Here is a 24,505-nt window from a genome sequence, read left to right on the forward strand (position 1 = left end):
CCATCTCGATCATTAAAGCAAATCTTATTGAGACGAAAGAGCAGCCCCCCTTTTGTTGGCCATCGCAAGGTGAATAGGAGAGTGTACCAGGCATTGCAAGACCCATTATGAGAAAACGGGAGTGGGATAAGCGGTGTGCCTCCTTTCTTCTGATGTCCAGGCAACATCCCACATACCCAGCAGTTAGAAGTGTTCGTCATATTGTGAGTGTGATGCAGAATCTGAATAAAACTATTGTTCAAATAAGTCTGTCGGTGTCGCTCTTCATGATACGGTAGTGTGAAATGGAAATGTTCAGATGGAGCCGGGGTAGTCGGCAGCAAATGTTCTCGCACAGGCACCACAAGTTCTACTACCCAGGCTATCACAGCTATTACCACAATTGTCAACACAAATAATACAGCACCAAGAATTCTTTTGTCTCGTGCTGCAGAGGACGCCATAGTTCAAAAGTTCACAATGTCTCAAAACACAACTAAAAAATAAAAATATGAATGCTGACCTCCGAGGTAGCCGTTGGTTTCTTCTCCGGGGTCAAGACGGGTGTCGCTACACTTGGCAGAACAGATCCCCCCCCTTGATATTCCCGGCTTCCGTTTCACAAACCCCAGAGCGGTAACTCAACCAGTCTCGCACCAAAAAAAAGAATCTTCTTATCGTGGTCGTAGATTGTATCTTTCTCGTCCAGAAACAGTATGGTCCGGTAAGGCTCCCTCTGATTCAACAGACGTTACAGCTGGGCTCTTTTCCTCGTCCAGAATATCTCGGTAGTCGGACAATGCAGTTGGGCTCACCAGATCCGGAGAGACACGGCGGCAGTGAGTAGAGTGCACCCACCGCTTCCTGTTGGTAACTCGCACAGCCGTTCGAGTTGCGAGCAATACCTGCTCGGGGCCACGCCACCTCGGTTCCAAGCTATTCGTCCTCTCGAAGGAGCGGATCATAACATGATCCCCAGGACGAAGATTGTGAGCCTCTCCAATGGAATTGTCAGGGAGCGCTTCTCGAACCTGTTGATGAATAGAAAGTAAATCATTTGTTAATCGTGCCAAATAATCGTTCATCATTATACAAGGCACATCATGTAGCAATCGAGGCTTAGGAACTCCCCATATATTCATCGGCCTTCCGAACACCACTTCATAAGGTGTGAGGCCAGTTCGGGAATGGGGCACTGATCTGATAGAGAGTAATGCCAAAGGCAAGGCATCCGGCCATTTCAAAGACGTGGATGCCACAATCTTTGCTAACTTTAATTTCAGAGTAGCATTATACCGTTCAACAAGACCTGCTGACTGAGGATGGAACACAGCATGAAACTTCTGCTGTATTCCCAATCCCTTCAACACGTACTCCACAATTTTCCCAACAAAATGGGGACCATTGTCGCTCCACAAAAATTTACAAACGCCGTATCGAGGGAAGTACTCCTTGAGCAAACCCTTAGCTGTTGTCAACGCTGTATTATCCTTCGTGGGGAAGGCCTCAACCCATTTGCTGAAAGCACACACCACCACTAAGACATATTTAAGGTTATTGCAACGCTCAAGCTGGATGTAATCCATTTGCAGTACTTCAAACGGTACAGTAGGTGGAACGAACCCTCCTTTCGGATTATGTGTCCCTTTTGCAGGATTGTGCTGTAAACATATCAGACAGGTCTGCACTACTGTCATGGCCGTATTGGCAATCTCAGGATGCTCCCAAACTCGCGTTAGCAATCGAGTAATTGCAAGAGCTCCAACATGTGCCAACCCATGTGTCATCTGGACCATCGCTTGCAAGTAAGCTGCAGGCAATTTCCATCGTTCCATATCTTTGCTCCTCCAACAACCCTCATCATCCAGCACTCCCTCTGCTGCCCAGGTTGCAAGTTCTGCTTCAGTCGCTGATTTCTGAATGTATAATATCTCCGCTCTAGCATCATGCCATCGCTCAGCCTGCGACTTCACCACATACATTGGAGAGTCATTTCGTGACATGGCCGTTTGTCTTGCTATACTGTCCGCAAAAGCATTGCCTTGTCCCACTTTGTCAGTGATCTTTTTATGTGCACTGCATTTGATTATCGCCACTTTCTTTGGACAAAGCAACGCATTCAAGAGATCACGCACTAGCTCTCCGTGCATAATGTGTACTCCATGCGAAGTCAAAAACCCACGCTCTCTCCAGAGTAGGCCAAAGTCATGCGCTACTCCGAAGGCGTACCGGCTGTCTGTGTAGATATTCACACATAAGCCAGCACTCAATTCGCAGGCTCTTGTGAAAGCTATTAACTCCGCTGCTTGGGCCCATTTCTGTGGTATTCGTGCTGCTTCTACCACTGTCTTAAGTGTCGTGATCGCATATGCTGCAGAAGTTGTGCCATCTGGCAGCCTTAAACACGATCCATCAACCCACAGTTCCCCATCCACATTTGGAAGTGGCGTATCCTGTAAGTGGACACAACCCTTTGTTTGTTCTTCAGTCAAGAAAACATAATCATGGTGTTCTTCCTCCTGGCCCTCCGCAACCGGATACGGCAATAAAGTGGCAGGGTTCAGGGTAGCACATCTCTTTAGTGTGATATGTGGCGCCAAAAGTGTAAGCTCATATCCTGTTAAACGTGCACTCGTGAGATACTGGGTTTTCGTTTGGTTTAGCAGAGCGTCTACCGCATGGGCAACTAACACCAACAGTTTGTGTGACAAAACTATTCCCTCACTCTGTCGTATAGCTACTGCTGTTGCTGCAACTGCTCGGAAACACCCAGGTAATCCTCGTGCTACAGGATCAAGAATGGCCGAAAAGTATGCGCAGGGCCTCTGCTTATCCCCGTGTGTCTGCACTAACACCGACAATGCACACCCATCTTTCTCGTGCACATACAACGTGAAAATCTTTGTGTAGTCTGGTGTACCTAACACTGGTGCAGAACAAAGGGCTTGTCTCAATTGTTCAAAAGCATTCTGACATTCATCTGTCCACTCAAGGGGCATTGGTGTAGTTTTGGACAACAACGCTAACAAAGGTTTTATAATGTGCGAAAACCCCATTATCCACTGTCTACAGAAGGACGTTAATCCTATGAAGGCACGCACATCTCTGTGAGTGCGGGGGACTGGTGTATCTAAAATTGCTTGAATTCGATCAGATGTTAATGCATGTCCCTCCTTAGACAAAAGATGACCGAGGTAGGTCACCTTTGGTCTACAATATTGTAACTTTTTCCTAGAAACTTTGTGATTGTTCTGAGCAAGAAAAGAGAGCAAGGCAAGAGTACTCTCCTCACACTGCGCATATGTGTCTGCAGCCAGTAAAAGATCATCAACGTACTGGATAAGAGCTACTCCAGACCGCAATTCAAAAGAATCAAGCTGTCTTTTTAAAGCCTGGCTATAAATGCTAGGACTTTCTGTATAGCCTTGAGGAACACAACAATATCTATACGATTTATTATTCAACGTGAAGCCAAATAGATTTCTGCTGTCGGGATGGATGGGAATGGAAAAGAAGGCATTCTTAAGGTCAATGACAGAGAAGGTAGTGGCAGTGGGGGGGACCAAAGTAAGTAAGGTGGTGATATCAGACACCACCGGGTACTGGGGCACTACAATTTTGTTTATTTCTCTCAAATCAATAATAAATCGATAGACTTTGTCGTCAGTGTCTTTCTTGAGGATCGGAAGTATCGGGCTGTTACAGACGTTGTAGGGAACTTCCTCCACTACTCCTGCAATAATCAAATCCTGAACGATGTGCGTCAGGGCAATTTCACCTTCTCTAAATATCTTATACTGAAGTACACGTGGCAAAGACACTCCCTCCTTGACAGTAATTCGAATAGGCGGGATGAGCATCTGTCCCACATCCGTATATGATGTCGCCCATAACGTGTGCGGGAGAGAGGCTAGCGCTTCAATTTCCTGCATGGTACACAGTCTTCCTGCGTCTGGATAATTGTCATTCAAAATAACCCGCACTCCTTCAGGAGCGCAGCGTATTGTTGCTCGAAAATATTTGAGCAAATCTATGCCCATAATATTGTCTGGGGTATGAGGCGACAATAAGAATGGGCACAGACCAAAAAATGTATCAATGCAAAATGCAAGAGGTTGTGACAATGGGCTTGGAGAGGATGTGCCATCGAACCCTATACATGTAATCGTTTCGCCAGACAGGGGAGCCCTTGGAACCAAGTTTTTAGACAAAGCACTACGAGTAGCTCCTGTGTCAACTAAAAACTGATCAGTAGAACCCAAAACACCCGCTGATACATATGGACCTCTTTGATCTACTGGCACTTCAACCGATTCCACACCCCATCCTACGCAATCCTATGCATACACATAATCCTGACTCTCCACATTCTCACCCTCCGATATCTGGTACTGATTCCGTCGATCAAAAGTATTACGTTCATCCTGACCACGACCCCTCGCCTCAAACCTACCACGATCACTTCCTCCACCTCTCGCTCCCGAATAACTATTCCGTGTCCTTCCACCTCCTCTACCACGCTGACTACGTTGCTCACGAAGCACCGGACAATCATCAGCCCAACGCCCAAACTCTTTACAATATGCACATTGGTCCTCAGCAATATCAGTACGACCATACAACGTATTACCCCCTCCTCATCTGTTTCTATCATTTCCTCTCGACTGCGCGCCACTAACCTGAGCCAACATCACCTTTGTCTTTAACTCCTTCGCTTTCTTTTCGGTACTTTCTTTAGCCTCTAATTCCTGCCGCTCATAATAGTGAGCCATAGTCAACAAAGATGCAGGGGTCGCCGTGGTCCAGGAACTTTCACTAGTTTTCAATCGTTTTGCAATCTCCGGTAGGAGATTAGCCACATACTTGTCGACAAACAGATGTCTACCCGTGTCGTCTGTTAATAATTGCCCACTGTAATCATGAAACGCTTCTTCAAAACGTGAGAAGAAGTCAGATACCGACTCGTCTTGTTTCTGTTTACAAGAGGCTAACATAGTCCAATCAATCTTTTTAGGGGGGACAAGCGTTTTTAATTTATTCAAAATAGCTGTCGGAAGATCTAGAATTAGCTGACAAGGCTTACATGCGGGTTCCCTATCTAAATCAGCTTGGCCTATAGTTTTCCAATCTGCTCCTAAAATCGCTTGGTCGTCAAATTTACGAATCGCTCTCCACATATCAGGGGGGAGTATTAATCCAAAGAAAAGATCTATATCAACTAGCGTCATAACACAGGAAGAAATAGCCCCCTCCACTCCTTCATAGAAAGCTGCCGGATTTTTACGGGGATCGGGCAAAGCGTTTTTCAATGCCATAACATCCGCCTATTCCAAGGCGTATACACCCAATTATATATAAAATACCCTTTTGCATCCCCAGACAATTTATCATCACTGGTGCCTTGCCCTTTAGGGGGAACATACAAAGGTGCAGCTTCACGCATGGGCATAACATGCACTTTAGAACTCTTATCTGCTCCAAAGATAGAACACTCTTTGGATTGCTCCGTCGACCCTGGCGCAGACTTCTCTGATGCTTTTCGTGCTTCCCGCAATCTGGACGCCTCATCCCGTAGCTGGACCAATCGTTGGAAAAAGGCATCCGCATCTGTAATAACAAATAAACCTTTACGCATATTCTCATGATGCACTGATATATCCTTAGGTTCTAGATCAACTGAATTCTTACGAAATCGTTCAACAACTTCATCTGCAAAAGCACTTTAGAAATACAACTGTTCTCGTTCTGACCATTTATTCCTTTCAACATTAATCTCTGACATAGTTATTTTATTCAAATTCAGTTTCCTAGCGAAACTGCGCAAATCCGCGGCTTTACCAGCAGTTAACCTCGTACTCGTACTAACTCGATCTTCGTCGCCCAAATCCTCGTCCGGAGCCGTAGGCAAAACGTACGGAGGCGGAGACCGATCTAATAATGAAAAATCATCAACTTCATTAGTAAGGACCGTATAAAGCGAACGCCGAATAGGGAATTGACCGCTCGTTTGCAAATTACGTTCCCGTGCCTCCCTCTCTTTCTTCTCCTGCAACTCCTTCTCCTCCAACTGTAAAGCCTTATCTCGAGCAGCCTTACGCTGCTCTTTTTCCGCCAAGGCAATCTCACGCTTCATTCGTTCATGCACTGCTTTCTCCCACATTCGTACACAGTCAAACATATCTGTCTAGACCTGCGCTGAAACAAACACTGCTCCACAAACTGAACCTTTCGTAAATCAAATGACCCATGTAGTGGCCATTGCAACTCGGGATCAGACTTAGTGTATTTGTTCCATAATTTACTATACAATATAGGGGGAAGGCCAAATTTAATATACATTTCACGATTGGGTGTCCCCTCTGGGGGAGCCGGCTGAGATTCGTTTAGTCGATATGTGGTACCATTCCCAAGACAGCACATCTCTCGGAGTGTGCTTAAAACAGGCATGTTCAAAAAGTATCACGAAAACGTGATACCGTAAAAATGGCACTTACTATACTTCACACAAAATGTGCCGCTCAAAACACAAACAAAGTTAGAGAAACATCTCTACATGCCTGCCTATGTGAAGTGCACTGCACATATAAGTCAAATCATAGAACCAAATGTTAGCTAACTCAAAACATATTCATAGAACCACAGTAAGCGTCCGCAGACTACCTTACCAATCACAATTCTTACCAAAAATCTCAGATATCCAGGTTCCAACTGCCAAGGTCTTTGATCAAATCAGCCAAACCGGCACTGTACGACAACTCAGACGAGCAGGATCTCAGTCGGGGACCGGCGCCACCTGGAAGGTCAGATCAGAAGGAAGGGAAGAAAACACCGTGGGTGCCAAGACTCGGGTCACTCAGTGGCAGCGTACGCGTCCATGGCGAGTTTCCAATCCTTCGTCACGACCTCTCCTTCGGGCCTCCGAGTCGCCGATGAGTCCCTTCGTGGTCGCCAATTTGTGGTATCGGGTTCTCCAGGCCTACATACTCCGCAGAATACCCTCTACACCATAAGAACTGTTGGCACAGAAACTAGAAAATGCAAAAGACAACTTTATTAAGACCCCATGGGGTGGTGGTACATTCCTACAGCACCCTTCGGCAATGCAAGAAGTATCACACCGAACATCGGTGTAAGTCCTTCTTTTATACAGTTTTACAGACATTAAAAGATGGGTGGTACATAGTTACAGAGTTTTAAGTGCATATATGGTCATTTTTGGAAAACAGCCAACTCATGGGAGGGGTTACAACACCACTGGTCAGTTTGGCGGAACATTCCTAAGTGATGACTGGTCAGTCTGAACTGCGCATGTGCGGGCTTGACCATTACTAAAAATAGCCTGTTGCTGGGCAAACTCGAGTGGTCAGTGGTACAGAGAAAGGACAAAAGGGCATGCTGACCACGAGGCAACGCATTCTCTAAAATGGCCGCCGTAACATACAAAATGGCGTTTATAAACTATAGTCAAGATAAGGGAGTAATGTGTTGCAAAGCTTAACGCTAACCTGATCATTGTCAAATTACGACAATTGAGTCGTCAATTGGTCTTTCGTTACCTGAGGTTTGTTTGCCAAAAAGGAAAGGAATTGCTTCACTTTGCTACAAAGCTGGAATGAAGAATTTTGAGAATGTCCTTACAATATGCTAGCCTTATCACCGACAGCTGACTGTGTTACCATGCTCTACCCACCATAAGGGGAGGATTGACCTTGAAATGAAGAAAATCTCCCCTGTCTGCTGCTGCACTGAAGAACCCCTGCCTGGATGCCTGAGAAGTGGAGAGAGGTGTCTCCATCTCTGATTTGACATTATCCAACATTTGCTCCAGGGATGACTGTGCCAGTATCCTGCTAACCCACAGTGCGAAAGATACAACAGTACTTGTCTCTGTGGAACTTTCCTCCTGAAGCTGATAGGAGCAGAAGGTCCTGAGAAGGAGATAGCTACTGTCAGTCTTTAAGAATTCAGTGGACCAGGTAGATGCAGACATTTTTCTTGTGTGATGCTGTAGAATTTTCTTCCTGAGTCTAGAGGGGTTGATGGTTGTCGGAGCCGGGAAGATATTGCCAATTGGCGAAATTCCAGTGTACCAGACAGAATTCGACATTTCTTATAGATTTGAACACAGAGTTGTGCAAAGGGAAAGCCTTCTGCAGTTGGCAACCAAGGATAAGAGTATGATGAACCAGTCCTGAAAATTGCAGGACTTTTCTAAAAAGCAGGAATACTGGGATTTAAAAAAGTCAATCTGGAGGACCAGTACAGTTTGCCAAGTCTACCAGAAAAGAAAGGATACTCTGTGGCATGATTTCTGTGTTATTAAAAACATTTATGTTTTTTCTTAAGCCCTGCAAACCGCCTCAATAAATGGCTTCAGAGTGCTGATGAGGATGACAGTGGCTGAGATTGGAGGAGGCAAGTGAGAGAAACTGCTATATGCTGCTGTTAAATGTATTCAGGGGTAAGCCACCAACATTTACTCAGCCACAGAGGGTATCTAGGTACCAGTCAACAGGGCCGGACTGGCCATGCCGGGCATCAGGCATTTTCCCAGGAGATCAGCTTTGCAGTAGTGGGGGCAGGTTTTGCAGCACAGCTGCAATATCGGCCACAGTAACAAAAGCAGCAGTGCTTTACACTTGCACGCCCTCCTCTCTTTCCCCCAGTGGCTGGTCCAACAAAATTGATAGGGCTGCGTTGAGTTCCCAGGCCCGCCCTCCAGTCAATCACACTGAAGACATCCTCTCATTTTTCCTCATTGTTTAGGATTTCTGATAGGATAACGATGACCACCTTTTTTCAATGCTTTCAGATGGGCTTCTTTTTCTTTGGCCCCCTTCATCTTATTCTCTTTGTGTGATATTTTTCTTGCTACTTTCGCTGGCTAATTTGATTTGGACCATGTAAGGTCATAATTGCGAATGCTGCTTAGTTTTACACTTTCTATTTGGTTTAGATTTCTAAAATTCAAAATAAACCTGAATTATTTCAATTTTTTTTAACTATGTAGTTGTTTGGCTAGTTGTTACTCAGATTTCACGTGCATATTCACTGAGGACGTTCTTGATGCTAGTGCCAAGTTACCAAACTAAGTTCAGGATTCCTCACAGAAACCACATTACCTTTGTGGTGACATTGTTTTGCTGTTTTGGAACTCAATTAAAGTGCACATCCACAATGGGGCCTCATTCCCGATAAGCTACCACTCCGACTCCCTCAAGTGGGACTAGCACAAATACTTAGTTGTTCTTAAATGAAAGTGGTGAATGTAACAACAACAAGAATAATTATAATATTAAAATGTTTATTAAAAAAATTAATTTCCTCCTAAACCATTCAGCATTAAACAAGCTAATGTAGTAATAGCATGGCTTGTTCACATTTCAAATAACAGATTCATAAATTCTATTAAAATCCTAGCAGCATGCTTTTCAAAGAGGGAACAAAGACAAAGAAGACAAAGACACAAGAGTTCTTTGTCCGTAGAAGTGAGGACAGTACAGCAGAATGCGATAAATGAAATATGCAGCTTTGATATGCAAGTGCAATCTTCTACTTTCTGATGCAGAAATAATACACAGAGGTAGCAAACCCAGCCTTGCCGTAAGCAAAATATGGTGTGCTGTTTTATCCAGCATAAAATCTAAGGAACTACCATTTTGAATCCACCGAAAACCTCCTCTGCAACTCTGTTCACCCAGAATTTCCAAACCCAGGGTCATCAACAATTCCTCATTTCCCCCTGGAATCTCCCCATCTAAGAGTCCAATGGAGAAACACCACCGATTACCAAAGTTACAACACGTTTTGTAATCCTGATTTGGCTGGTAACAAGTAGCTAAAGATTAGATCAAGACACTTAACCAACTTCAGCATCACAGCCTTCTTTGCATGTGAACATTGTGATTCACTTCTTGAAATTGCTTGAATAAAAATATATTTGCATTTCAAAGGCTAGTTTTCTTCAGCAATATGAAAAGACGTTTTAGGCCAGATATCTCCATCTTAATTTTTTTTTTCTTCTCTTGGTCGTTACATACAGGAATTCATTACTTGTTTCAGTGTCAAATATTCGGGATCGCATACAGATGTCACAGCTTTTGATGTTATACATTACAAGATGTTCATATTTCATATCAAATTAAGGCGTTAATGGTTCGTAAAGGGATGGGATCGGGGAGGGGGAGAGGGGGGGGGGTGGGTTCACGTAGATTGCCTCGTGGACATTCCATTTTGTCCATATTGCTATCCATTTCCAGGAGCAACCCCGGGCAACGTATACTGTCTTCTCTTGCAGCACCCACAGTCCAAGTCTTTTTTCCATGCGCTAAGTGTTGGAGGTGTTACTGCCCCCCATAGGCGTGCAATGGTACGTTTTGCTATAGTCTGACCAAGCATCGCCCATATTCTGCCCTTTGCCATCATGTCTATGGGCTCCCAGATGTTTAAGAGACACCTTTTGGCTTCAAGCCGTATTTCTACCCCCCAAACTGTACGCATGCAATCATGTACCTGCTTCCAATAGGCTTGTATCAAAGGGCACTCCCAAAGTATATGCATAAACGTCCCTGCAAGACCACACTGTTTCCTACAGAACCCCTCTTCACTCCTGCCCATCAACACAAGTAGGTTACCAGAGAGGTATACTCGGTGCAGTATCTTCAGTTGAATCAGCCTCAGTTTAGCTGATATTGCCACTTCCTTGGGGAACAAAGCGCCTCCCTCCATTTCTCGTCATCTATCTCCAGACCGTCACTCTCCCACTTTCCCTTTAGTTCGACTAGTGGGTCAGGGGTGTGGTGTATTCGTTTTTTGTAGGTGAGAGAAATGGCCCTTTCTGGCAGATGACCGTCAAGCAGCCTGTCCTCTAGAGGGAAGAACTCCGGAAGGGACGTTCCTGTTGGGATGTTTGCCTGAAGTGAGTGCTTGACCTGCGCATACCTGAAGTACTCCGTATGTGCTAGTTCATATGTCAGTTGTGATGAGGCAAACAACACCATGCCACTAGGTACCCAGAGGTCTTTTATGTTGGAGATCCGTATCAGGTCCCATTTATTGAACCCTTTAATCCGACCTAGCGTGCCCAACCGTTCAGAAACCCAAAGTGGGGTAGCCAGCGTAAGTTTATCAGCCCATCCCAGGTTGCGGCTTACAATATGCTAGAGTTGGAGTGAGTGTCTTGTGGGACCTTGTTGGGTTTAGAATAAAGCGCTGCCTCGAAGTTCCCACCAGGGGAGAAGCCATCTATCCATCCCATAGCCGGGATTGTCGCCACTACAGTATGTACCTTGGTTGATGGCCGAGAGGTGTGCTGCCCAATAATATTTCCAGATGTCTGGAAGTGCTACCCCCTCCCCCCCCCCCATCGTACCAGCCAAGTGTCAATTTATGGAGGGAGATGCGCAGTGTTCCGTCCCATAATAGGTCCCTATGGGTGGCTCCAATTTCTTTAAAATGCCTCAGTGGGACTAGGTCCGGGTAGTTCTACAGAGCTAATAGGAAAAGCGGCAGTGTCATCATCTTGAAAAGAGCCACCCGTCCCTAGGTATGGGCGGAAAATCCGTTTCGCTCGCGGATTTTGCGGATTTTCGGGAAATCCGCAATCCGCGAGATTCGCGAATCTCCCGCAAAATCCGCAAATCCGCGAGCAGCGGATTTTGCTCGCACTGCTCGCACTGTTCGCGTGAGTTCGCGGCTTCCCAGTACAACTTCGCGCCCCGCGAATAAGTGCTAAATTGCAGAAATACGATCTTAGCAAAACTGAAACTACTTGCCAGGTTCAAAAGTTCAGGCTCATCATTAGTAGCCATTTCCTGTAGTGCTTCCTGAGGGGCCCCTCCAGAGTTCAGTTGCCAGTTGCAACTATTATGTGACCCTGCTCTGAACCTCAGAATAGTTACACATATGCCACAAAGGTCCTGAATTACAGCTAAGGGAGACAAGCAGGAGCCAGGCTGGAAGTTAAAATCCATTAATCAGCCCCTAATTCATTATTGTCAGTTGGGGCAGGGCAGGTGTTGTAACTAATTTTGCAACAATGAAAGCACTTAGCAAGTGCAAAAGATCACTAATCAGGGCGCACTAAGGAAGCAGGTGCCAGCTAAAAAAATATTCTGTGACACATTAATCAGCCCCAAATTAATTCAGGTCACTTGAGGCAGGGAAGGTGTGCTTTGCTTTGCCGAAAATAATGTACACTGGACAACCAGAGGGTGTGGTGATGAAACAGAGGGTGGCATGGGTGGGCCAGAGGGTGGCATGAGTAGTCAGAGAGTGGCAGTGGTGACAGAGAGTGGCAGTGATGAAGAAGAGTGTCCCAAACAGGCTGGACACGTAGAAACAACAAGTTCGCGAAACTTGCGACCCGACAGGTAAGTTCGCAAATTGCGAAATTGTAAAAACCCTCGCGAACTGGCAGAAACACGGGCGAACACAAAAAAAAAAAAATCCGGGAATTCGCGGATTTTGCGGATTGCGAATTCGCAAATCCGCAAAATTCGCGAACGCGAGATCCGCAAAATTCGCCCATGCTTACCCGTCCCAAAAGGAACAACTGAAGCCTTTTCCAGGTGGCGGTGTCTCGCTTAAACCTCTGCAGGGCTGGTAGGAGATTCCTGTCATAGCGGGCTGTCAGATCAGTGGTGATGAAAATACCGAGATACGTGAACCCCTCTGTGACTGTTTGGATCATGAAGTAGCGTGGAATAGAGAGGGGGTGCCATGCAAAACGTAGAGCAATGATTTAACTCAGTTAATGCTGTAGCCGGAGTTTCTCCCGAAACTGGTGAATATGTCCAAGGCTACTCTCAGTGACTTATAAGGGGAAGTGAGATACAAGAGGATATCGTCTGCATAAAGGGAGATCCGAATCCTCCCATCCCTTGGCCCATTTGAGTTCCCTTATTGAGGAGTCCTGTCTTATCCAAGCCACAAGCGGCTCAAGGGAAAGAACAAAGAGCATGGGGGGGGGGGGGGCAGCCCTGTAGGGTCCCCCTTTCCAGGTTGCACACCTCGGATATTTTGTTGTTGATGACTATTTAGGCCAGCGGTTCCGTATAGAGGAGCCATACCCACCCAATAAAATTAGGTCCGAAGCCCAACTTTTTGAGGACCGCCATCAGGTATGTCTATTCAAGTGTGTTGAATGCCATTGTGGCATCCAACGAGACGACCACTGCATCTTATTGGATCATATGGCAGCGTCCCAATACAATGTGGAGTCGTCTTAGATTAAGTGCGGTGTTGTGGTTTGGCATAAAGCCCGATTGGTCTGGGTGGATCAATTTGTTTATTATCGGTTTGAGCCTGTTTGCGTGAAGTTTTGCAAGGATTTTGGGTTCAGCGTCCATCTTAACATTTAAGCATTACAATCCAAGCCCCAAATGGACTACCCCATTGACTGTACTGTAATCTAGTGGGGACTGACAGCATTTTTACAACAGTAAAATACTTAAAATCAAAAGTTATTATGCTGGTCTTCAACATAGGCGATCTACAAATCATGTTATTTTTAAACCTTACCTCCAAGTACTTGAATTAGTCAACCAACTCTAGTGTGGAATGCATGTGCTTCCTTCCAAAAATAGTTACGTGGGTCTTCTGGCTGTTAATAGTTAATTGATTAATCTTGCAATATAAGGTTATCACATTAAGCTGCAGCTGATGACCATTTTAAGATCACTATGGGCCTGATTACAATGTCAGACACCATTGTGGATTGAAACTGCCTGACCGTAGGTCGCCCGTTTCGCCAGCACAATTTGGATGCAACCACCGTATGGGCAGTTGGAAACATCAATTTTCAATGCCAGCCTGTGTGGTGGGCAGAAAAGTCCCGCAGCACAAGTACAACCATGTGGTGCTTGCCACACGGTGCAGGGATGATTAGGGGGTACCACAGGTGCCCCCCAGGCCCAATGGTGGAGGGCCAGGCGGAAGGGGGCCCTGCTAGGGCCCCTAAAGTCACTTTCTGACAGCTTTTCCATATTGGAAAGGCCGACATGGAAAGGCTGTCAGAAAGTAACATCATAATCACACGGCAGAGCTGAGGCTGGCTCCGCCGTCATATGGGATTATTAGTTATTCCGATGCTCCAGTGGGCTCCTTGAGCCAGTTGGAAGCGAGGCAGAATCCCCCCACAGGTTTCCCTCTGACAGCTGTCATTGTAATATGGCGGTCGGAGGGAAACCATCAATGTCGGCAGAAAGCTTCCAACAAGCTGTCGGATGGCTTTCCGCCCGACATCGAAATTGTGCCCTAAATTGTCTGCACATAAAAGGATATTAAGATGTTGTTCCAAAACTTTATGTTGAAAAAGATAGGTTTTTAGCAAGAACTTGAGACAAATCAGCTAGAATAGAGCATGTAGAAGTGACACCATAACACATTCATGTTTCAGACTATTAGCTGTGTGAATCTTGCTTGCGAATGCAATTCCATTACCTAGGTCCACCCTCGCGAGAGTGATTAGTTAAATTAAAGTTCGTAGTATGCCAATAGAAAGAAGCCTGTACAGCAAACACCTATTGGCCAACCCCATTAAAGTCTGTACAGAAGTAATCAAAGCAGGCATAAACTTGTATAATGAAGGCATAACATTTGCCCTCTAAAATCAGGGATTTAAGTCAAATTCCTCAACCATTTGCTTCAGACCCAGGAGTATTATATTAGAGAAAATTGTTGACTGAGTATCTAATCCAACCAAAAATGAGAGCTTTTTCTGTTTACAGACTTTGGAATGCCAACTGGGCAAGAAGCTCTATTGTAATTACGGAATGTGATTATAGAAAACAAATTAGCAACATAAATCATCTTTAAAAAGCTACTGAAAGGTCTGTCTTATTGGAATAAGAACTTGACGTGCACAGTAAAGATGGCAAATACTACACAATAAGTATATTCAGGGAGTCTGCAGGGAATATTCAGGGACTTCAATGCATACAGAACGCCTCCGCGCGCCTCATCCTCGACATCCCCTCCACAGCCACATCACTGCCCACCTGAGAGACCTGCACTGGCTCCCCGTCAACAAGAGGATCACCTTCAAGCTCCTCACCCACGCTTACAAAGCACTCTACAATGCGGTACCAGCATACCTCAACAAACAACTCACCTTCTACACCTGAACCGCTAGCTTCGCTCCACTGACCTTGCCCTCGCCACCGTTCCACGCATCCACCGAACGACCACCAGCGGCAGATCATTCTCTCACTTCACCGCCAAGACATTGAACAGCCTCCCCATCCACCTGTGACAGACCCAGGACCTGTTGACCTTCAGAAGACTTCTCAAGACCTGGCTGTTCGAGCAGTGGCAGCACTCCCCTCCCCCCCTTAGCGCCTTGAGACCCTCACAGGTGAGTAGTGTGCTCTACAAATCCCCGATTGATTGAATCTTCAAATGTTCACTTTCATCGGTCTTGGTTGCCTACAGCCACTGAAGAACAAAAGGCACAAAAATCATCTGTATTTATTAAATATTCCGCTGTTAAATTTTTATTCGGCTTCCAAGTCTTCAAGAATGTTTGTATTATTCCAGCTTACTAATATTTTTTATGCATAAAATCCCTTAGCTCACTAAGTAGTATTTTTCATCATCCTCTGCATTTATGATCGAACAAAGAACAACCTTTTATTTTCATGTGATGCCTCTGGAGTAAAAGCCATGGGTATGTATACAAGATTCAGGAAATAGCATTGGGCTATTACTTTGGTCAATACTTCAATTACTTTTAAAAACACTTTATATATTGAGGAGCAGGGTTTTATCTTTGCCAAATATTTATTGAATGTCAGTAAAAAATGCTATAAAATAAGCTGATATGTACATTTAATTGTATCATTCTTGAGGGGACGATGGCACTCACTGCAAGTCCTAAACCAGTCACTTGACTTGGGGACAGTGTCAATTTATTATTATTTGAGAGGAATGCAACAAGTTGGCCCCTTTATTATGGATATGATAAATAATTCCTTACAATGCACAGAAATGCCAGCAGAATTAAAAAATACAAGGGTTACACCTTTGCTACAAAGACAATCACTAGAGCTATTGCAAACATAGCTTTGCTTCTCAAGATTACAGAGGAGGAAGATACTTTCTTAATGAATTGCCCACTGTTATATTCCATATAGGTACCATAATATAGGCCTCGGTAAACTCGTTAACCTTCCCCTATATTCTCTCCCTACATTACACTGACCTTTTACCTAGCTATCACACTGCATTCACAATGCAGGTTTTCTCTAGTTGGAAATCTCATACATTATGCATGAGGATTCTTGGAAGGATAGCAGGACTGCCATCTCCTATATAAAATCTATGTATAAAGTTCATGCCCAATGTCATCCTTAATCCGACACAGTAATACAGCAAGGTAGGACCCCTGGGGAGACCTATGGGTATATATATTCATCACATCTTGCTAAGATAGACAGAGGAGACTAAGACTTCCTGGCCGACACACTGACCAGAGACGCTGAGGTTCCTGCACGCAGACACTCCAGCTCGCAGTGGTCTAACATCCCTCACGGGGTGTTCAGATCGAGACCAAGACGGGGTCCTACAGTCTCATACTTCAGGTAATGGGGCTGACAAAATCCTTGAGGGATTCTTGGCTGAACACCTACACCCAGGCTCGGTAGACTTAGATACATCTAGTTAGGGAAGCATCGTAGGAGTACACATCTTTTATAATGTGTTTTATATACGTGACTTTATTTATTCATGATTATAGTAAGATGGTAGAACTATATCATCATTTTACCTTTATAGTACTGCTAATTATTTATAAATTATACTAATGGTTGAATATTTAATACATCTATTCTACACCAGATTAACAACTGTTCAATAAATGCTTAATGAAAACACCCAGTCTGTTTTATTCGGTGTATCTTTCCGAGACAAACTAAGTAAGCACGAGTGACTGAGCGAAAGGTAGTATATTGTTTCCACGGTCCTGAGGGATCAGGGTTGCATGTCGATGGTTGCCAAGAACTATTCCCTCCTTGGTAAGAGAAGAGTATACTGGCACTGTGAGCTAGTTGGTACACAGTTGGGTGATCAGAGTTCGTCTGACACCAATCCTACAGTGTATGTTGTCTAAACGCACAGATCCTGTATACTTTTTGTAGGAACTACACAACACCACCTTCAACTATTTCAAATCTGAGGGGACAAACAATCAGGGTTCCTTCCTGATTGAAATATGGTGACTGCCCTTATCGAAATGCAAAGAGTCATATTTAATATCTTGAACAGCTGTGATCAAGAACTAGTGATCATACTGAACTTGTCAACAGCATTTGACACCCATGACCACACCACGCTGCTGCAAAGAGAGAGGGGCGTGGAGAGGTGTCAGACATATAGATGGCTGGAATCAGTTTTGAGTGAAAGAAAGAAAAGTTAAGTTAAGAGTGATTGTAAAGGTAAAAAGATGCCTTTGAAGTGTCGAGCCCTCAAGGATCCTCTACCTCACTCCTTCTGATGTATGTTTTCCTCCACTTTATGAACAGCTTGAATTGGTAGCTGGATTTCAGAATGATCCTTTTGATACTCATTTGGTGTTTCATCTGTCACAAGATCCTGTTGTGAAACGACATATGTTAAGTTGGTGTGTTTGCAAGGATAAGAGCGTGGCAGGACTCTACCATTCTCGGTTTTCCACCAGAATAAGCAAGGAACAAATGTCTTGGGGCCAGATTATAACTGAGAACAAAAATACACTGAAGGGAAATAGGGAAATATAGGTTTACAAATTTAACTTCACATAATGTGCCTTCACAATGTACATAGCTTTGAAGGTATGTGCATGTAGAGTTAAGAGAATATTTTGGCCACACAAAATGTTTTCCTCAATATTTTGGTCCCACAATATTTTTAGGTTGACCTGGCAACCGATGGAAGCCCGGGTCAATGCCAGTGCTTGAATGTACCCCCTCATCTCAAGTCTTGACAGGATGAAAATGCTCAGTGATGGGCCTCAACTAGGCAATCAGATTTTCCCTAAAGGAACTCAAATGCAAAGGAAATGCTGGCTTTTGCAGAGCACTTGGGTCAGTAGGAAACTTAAAGAGGGTGTAACCTGCTAGCCCCCCCCCCCCGGTTCCCCCACCACCACCACCAGCACATTCACAGCTGTTGGAATTATGAGCCTCCCAAGGGCACACCTCAGGAGGGAGGAGGTAGGGGTTTGGGTTGCAGACAAGGACTGTGCTAAAGATGCACTGAACCCTACAGTAATGCCCTCTCATCCTTGTTTAGAGTTAGGAGAGCACTGCAGAGTCAAACACCAGCAATGTGAGTGGACCCTGCACTCCTCCACCTTTCTCCCAGTTGGTCTCTATATTTCTGTCATGTTGTGGCTGTTTTCTTTTCTTTTCTGCGGGCTCGGCTTGTGCTGGGAGCTAACTCTGAGGGAAAGGGGTCCCAAAAGTGGGCACTACAAGGTATAGGTTTTGAATGAGGGACTTTAAATGCACATATGAGTGACTTCAACTATGTATATACTAAGGAAAGCAAGGACAGAGATATCTGTTCAAGATTTCCAAATTAAAGGGAATTAACACAATGCCAGAGTGGGTAAGTAGTTTCAATGCAAAGACTCTCTTACAACTAGAAAGTATAGTTAATGCATGAAACAACCTCCCAGCGGAATTAGAGACGAGCAGTGAGATATGAACTTCAGAAGGAGCTTCAAGTGGACCTTGCTGCAGCCCTTTTAAAAGGACCATGCAGAGGCTCTCTTCAAATGGCCTACGGTTACTTTCGCGCCTGCAGTGCCTGCGGATGAAGTTGGACGAAATCCATCCTGAACTTCACACAACTTTGAAATAAATAAATATTATATCTACTTGCGTCCATGATGAAATTCTCCTTTTTGTTTTTAGGCTGGCACAATTACGTCTAGAATAAGCAGCGTTTCACATTCTGATCAAAGCTGCGAAAGTGACAGCAATTTTGCATTTCAAAAAATAAAAATCTGTTATTAAGAAGTAAACAACTTTAAGTATTCATGAATTACAAAGAATAGGCAGCATGTATTACTTTTTGGCATTCACAAAGAAGTTTAGGTCACTGAAAACTTAGAGTTTCTTTACCTCCATATCCTCTTCCTCTCTATAAGTACAATATATATTTATATTCATGTGCTTATATTTTCATTAAAAGAAACCTGCCAGAAGAGGACAAATAACTGAAGTAAAAAAGGACATTTCAGTCTTATTTATATATAGAACTGTCTAAGAATAGTACTAGGTAAGAAACGTTGTGACTTGAATACGGAATGGCTGTACATCCAATCCTTTAAAGGTTCCCGGAGTGACTGTCCCCATACAAGTTTGATGAGCCCACATAGGTATGAATTCATGGTTATAGATGGGTTGGATTTTCCTAGTATTACTCAGTAAAACCTTTGATGTACATGAAAGAGAATCAGTTGCCAGCTATACATATTTGCAAAGTGATACATCTTTGCGACAAAGAGCACCTTATGCTTTAAGTCAGGGTGTCGTAGGTCAAGGGGTCAAGACCACAAAATAGATCGGTAAAAGCCTGATGAGGGGTGGGGGGGGTCGCATGGTGGGTCCCGCTCTATGGATAGGAGACATCACCATCTTCTAATGTTGAAAATAGGAGGTTCAAGGGTCGCATATGGAGGTTGAGGGTGATAACACTATTGTTCTTCAGGTAATGATGGGAAATAGGTTCAGATTAATGAAATGTGGGAGAAATTATTCCAGTGCAACAGGCAATGGCCTGTAAAGATTTTACACACTAACCTTTTCCTCAATAACATCCACTGTGGTCCCATGGAGGAGGAACGCCTTGAGTCCAAGTATGTCTCCCAAAACGTGATCATGTCGGTAGTTGTTGTCAATGACTTCTTCCCAAGACTTGGCAGCGGTGCTGTATGAAGAGACTGACCGGAAATGATTACCAGCTAGTTAAATGCACTGCAATACTTAATACAACTTGGCAAGATAGCCTAACAACATCCTATAACCCATTGTTAGTTCCAAAAATCACATTCACCCAAATGAACCATACATACATGTATGATTTGTAAAATATTAACATACATTGGAACTGTCTTGGTATAATCAATCAGCAATCACTCCTGAACCAAACCTCAAAATGTAACCAGCAAAACTGATGCTGCCCTTTGTGGAGCATTTCTTTGTTCTTTATACCATTAACGTCAGAAAGGCTTTTGCAATATTAGAACTGACGCAAAAGACCACATGGACTGTTTTTTAGGTCGAGCATTCGAGACCTCTAGTATATACTTTAGTATATACTTATATGTGTGTGTACTTTTTGGGCTCTGGAGATGAGCCCTAGGGCTTGTCTCCTTCCGCTTAGGGTCTTTTTTTCTGTTCAACTGCCTCTATTTAACTGTTGTGACAGAAAACGACCAGTAGAGGTCAGTAAAATACCAGCATTGCTTTCTGCTTGTTCAACTGCCTCTATTTAACTGTCTTGATAGAAAACGACCTGTAGAGGTAAGTAAAATACCAGAATTGCTTTCTGCGGAGGTACTTTCTTTTTTAAAAATGTTCTGGCAACTGCCTCTATTTAAGTTTCTTAATAGAAAATGACCAGCAGAGGTCAGTAAAATAACAGAATCACTTTAGCATTCTCTAGATTCCAGTCCATAGAAATTGTCTTCCACGAGCACCCGTAGACATTAATATTTTTTTTCAAATCTTGTATTTTCAGTGATATGACCACCGAAGCCCCTGATTTTATATTAAAAACAGATCTTTGGACTATACCATTTCCAGCTGAACGGCAATATTTCTCTCCATGTGTTCCCATACCTGGCGTGTCACACAGTTTGGTGCTTACTTTCCCTCCATGTTAAAGAACAGTTGATGTTTCAGTACCCAGGCTAATGTGCTGCATATCTAAATACACATAAGGTCCCAAAGGCGGGACCAATTGCATTGCAAATGCTTGTTAGACCTATTGTGGACTAGTTGGGCTTGTTTGTAATGACACGGGTCGGGGCGAGCCAAGGACTGCCTGATGGGGGTGGCCGGGTGAATTCCAGGCCATGTGGGCAAACTGATACTGTCTGGTGCAGTGTCCGGAAGGGGGCGATTACAGCGGGCCTCCTAGCGGTGCATAAAGGCGGAACGGAGGATCACTTGGGACTACTGATTTGATCCTAAGTGCACCAGCAGCAGGAGGGTCACAAGCACACCCCCAAAACCGAAAACCGCGCCGGCCAGGAGCAGAGTGAGGGAGGCAACAGTGACCATATCGCCCCCACTGTGGTACATCAGGTGCTTGGGCCCGACTTGTCTTCCCACCAGCCTGGGGCCCCGGACAGGGGTGATCGACCGAGCCCCGCATTTGGGATAGGGGACACAGGACAGGACAAGCTGGTGTTCAAATCCAGGAGACCTTCAAGGGATAATTATCGAGGGGGATCCCAGCGGAGGGAAGCATCAGGGCTGACAGAAGCGTCTTCTGACCCAGAGATGAAAAGCCTCCTGAAAAGAATGAACAATAATATGACTAAAACCGATGGGAAGATTGATGCACTGACACACCGGCTGGACGCATGAAAGAAAGGCTGAAGAGGCATGACAACCGACTCACCCTTGCTAAGCAACGAATTTCAGATATGGACAATACACTCACTGATGTAGTTAAAAAGTATAAGACACTAGCGGCTGAACTTCAGCAGGTGAGGAGAAAAAAATGATGACTTGGAGGCGTGCTTGCACAGGAGCAATTTGAGCAATTTGGGGGTCTCCAATACTACAGAAATACGGAAAATGGCATCCTTTGTGGAAAACCTGATTGTGAAAGTGTTTGGGAGAGATAACCTATCCCCCATGTTTGTGGTTGAGAGAGAACACTACACACTGGGTCCCCAGCCAATGCCTGAGTCGCCCTAAGACGTATCCTGGCCAAGCTACGAAATTACAGAGACCAAGATGCTATTCTAGCAATGGCCAAGAGGAAGTCCGAAATCATGCCCTTGCATTCTATCCGGATCACAGGCAGGCAGTACAGGAGGCCCACAGACAGAAACATTTACGCAAGATGGAGGTGAGATATGCCATGTTGTAACCACAGAGGCTCAAATTTACCTTAATGGGAGGGTCCACATATTTTTGGGCCACCAGGCAATGTGACTTTCCTCAACAAACGCTATAAATCCCGTGGTGGGGGCCAGTGGGGCGAAGGCTCTATGCAGAATCTCAGTGATGTGGAATGACGACAGGGACTGCGCTGGTTGTAGACTGCCCTGTCCCAGAGGGGGATGTGACCTTGCAAGAGAGACTAGAACTTATACCACAAATTAGAATTGCCCTCATTGTATGACGTTTTGATGCTTTGATTGAGTGTGAATACATGGTTTGTGTGATAGAGAGCTTGTGGATGATTGACAGAATGAATGAACGGTGTGTCATGCTTTTATTGTCTTGTTAGTAATTGGGCTGATGTTCATTTATGATTATATGATTTAATACATTTTTGTGTACAAGAAGCTGACCGACATTAATCATGGCTTAAATAATCTTATCTAAAATGATCAACTAAAAATACATTTTTCTATATTATCTCAGCTGTTCTTTGGGTGTTCTTGGTTGATTTCAATTGTATGGTCCTCTATCCTTTGGGGTAGCTCCCTTTCATGTTTTTCTAGTACTTATCTACCCTGGTGGGCTGCTCCCCTTACCTATATTTGTTTAGGTTTACAGGGTCCCTCTGTCGTATTTTTGCACATCCAAGGTTACAGCAGAGCAGTTGGGAGAAGTGGGTGCTAGTGGGCAGAGGTTGATTTTGTTGAGAACTATGGAAATATCGGAGGGGTGAACACACCAACAGGTTATGTTATGGGCCATTAGTACTAATGTCTCAGGCAGACTCCAATGCGTAACTGCTTGGATGAATGTACTTGAGGGTGGGAGGGAGAGGGTACATTTGTTGATGTTGAGTGATGGCTTATTGCTTGGGTGTAGACTGGGCAGTTTGGGCCTGGCATGGGTGGAGGGCAGGAGGAGGGATCGAAAACACACTTGTTATATAATCGAATGTAGCCAGGCAGTTGAGAACAGAAAAACACAGAGATCTACGACGTTCAATATAGAACCAGGTACGAATGGGTAATGAGATGCATACGGATCTTTGATTGATGACATGGAATGTGAGGGGTCTCAAGGATGCCAAGATGGCCAGACATGTCATGGCTTATGCCACACACCAATCTATAGACATATTTTTGCCGCAAGAGACACACCTAGCACCAGATGGGAGTGTCTGGGTGGCTAGAAGGTGAGGGTCCCAAAGGTACTTCGTGGGGTACTCTAGATACTCCAGGAGGAGCAGACTGGCCTACCACTAGATTGATATCACAGTTGACCCTGGGGGGTGCTATTTACGCATACAAGAGATATTAAATCAGATCCCAATTACCATAATAAATACCTATGGCCTAATCATCATGATCTACATGTTTTCAGAAAAGTGTTTACACATGTACAGAACGCATCATCCCACATGCTACTATGGGGGACAATCACGACGTCACATTGGATAGCACCCTAGACAGTACAAACATCCATGCAGGACAGAACATGGGGATGAAGGCGGGCATTAAAGAGATTATGCAGAACCATGTAATAATTAACCTATGGAGAGTTAGCTGGATTCAGATATTGGCCAAGCAAGAGGATAATACAATAGCATTGTGTTGCTAGGTAAACAAAGCAAATTACATAGGTAAGAGTCTGTAGAGCTGTAATGAGGATTACTCAGTAGCATTCAAACCATGTAAATAGACAATGCCTATGGGCAAAATAAATACCACAGGAATGGATCAAGGTTTACTGAAGCTAATTAATTGAAAAAACAGGGTTAAAGTTTGCTTTGAGAAAGATGTTGAAAAATACTCGCAAGAAATGGTCTAAAACAAGGATGCGTGGGTGACTTATTTGAGGGCTGTGTTTATGTGGCCTGTACTATTTTGGCTGAGCTTTTACTTGAGTTGCTTAACAAAATGTTCTTTTGCTGAAAAAGCAACAATCAGCTGGTTTATCAATAGGGCCAGACTAAAACAAGTGAAAGTATACAGCTATTATGGTGTAATTGTAATATGTACATTGACTTTGAATTGGGGTACGCCATTAGGTTCTGATTCCTTGGCAGATGGCAGTCTTTAGTTTTATATTTTTCAATAACCGACATGGTGGTATCACTTTACTAAGGGGCTCATTACAATGGCGGGCGGACTTCGTTGAGGTGCTGGGATCGCCCGCCAGATGTGCGGAGGTCCCACCACACATATTAGGATGCTGCTTTTGACATTGCGGACGGTGCTGCTGGCTGCAGCAGGTGATACGCAATGTCAAAAGTGCTTGCACAGCATTTCCCTGCACCACTTGGCAGGCACCACAAGGTGCCTGCAAATTTTTGCATGGAAATGCAGGGGAATACCCCCACTGTGCACCCCCCCACACAGAGGGGGCCCGCAACAGGCCCCTGACTCCAGCCACCGGCAGTC

The 24,505-nt window shown here is 44.4% G+C and overlaps 1 protein-coding gene across 4 annotated transcripts in view; it reads right to left on the reverse strand.

Annotated features, from left to right (window-relative positions):
* Window positions 1–24,505, reverse strand: part of LRRC43 (leucine rich repeat containing 43) — a 344,921-nt gene that overhangs the window by 141,883 nt on the left and 178,533 nt on the right. For all 4 annotated transcript variants that reach the window (XM_086942972.1, XM_086942971.1, XM_086942973.1 and 1 more), the window contains exon 8: window positions 19,764–19,903. In XM_086942972.1, coding sequence (XP_086799098.1) covers window positions 19,764–19,903 — 140 coding nt within the window. The remainder of the gene's footprint in view (window positions 1–19,763; window positions 19,904–24,505) is intronic.

The sequence above is a fragment of the Lissotriton vulgaris genome, chromosome 11, assembly GCF_964263255.1.
Source record: "Lissotriton vulgaris chromosome 11, aLisVul1.2, whole genome shotgun sequence".
Taxonomy (NCBI): domain Eukaryota; kingdom Metazoa; phylum Chordata; class Amphibia; order Caudata; family Salamandridae; genus Lissotriton; species Lissotriton vulgaris.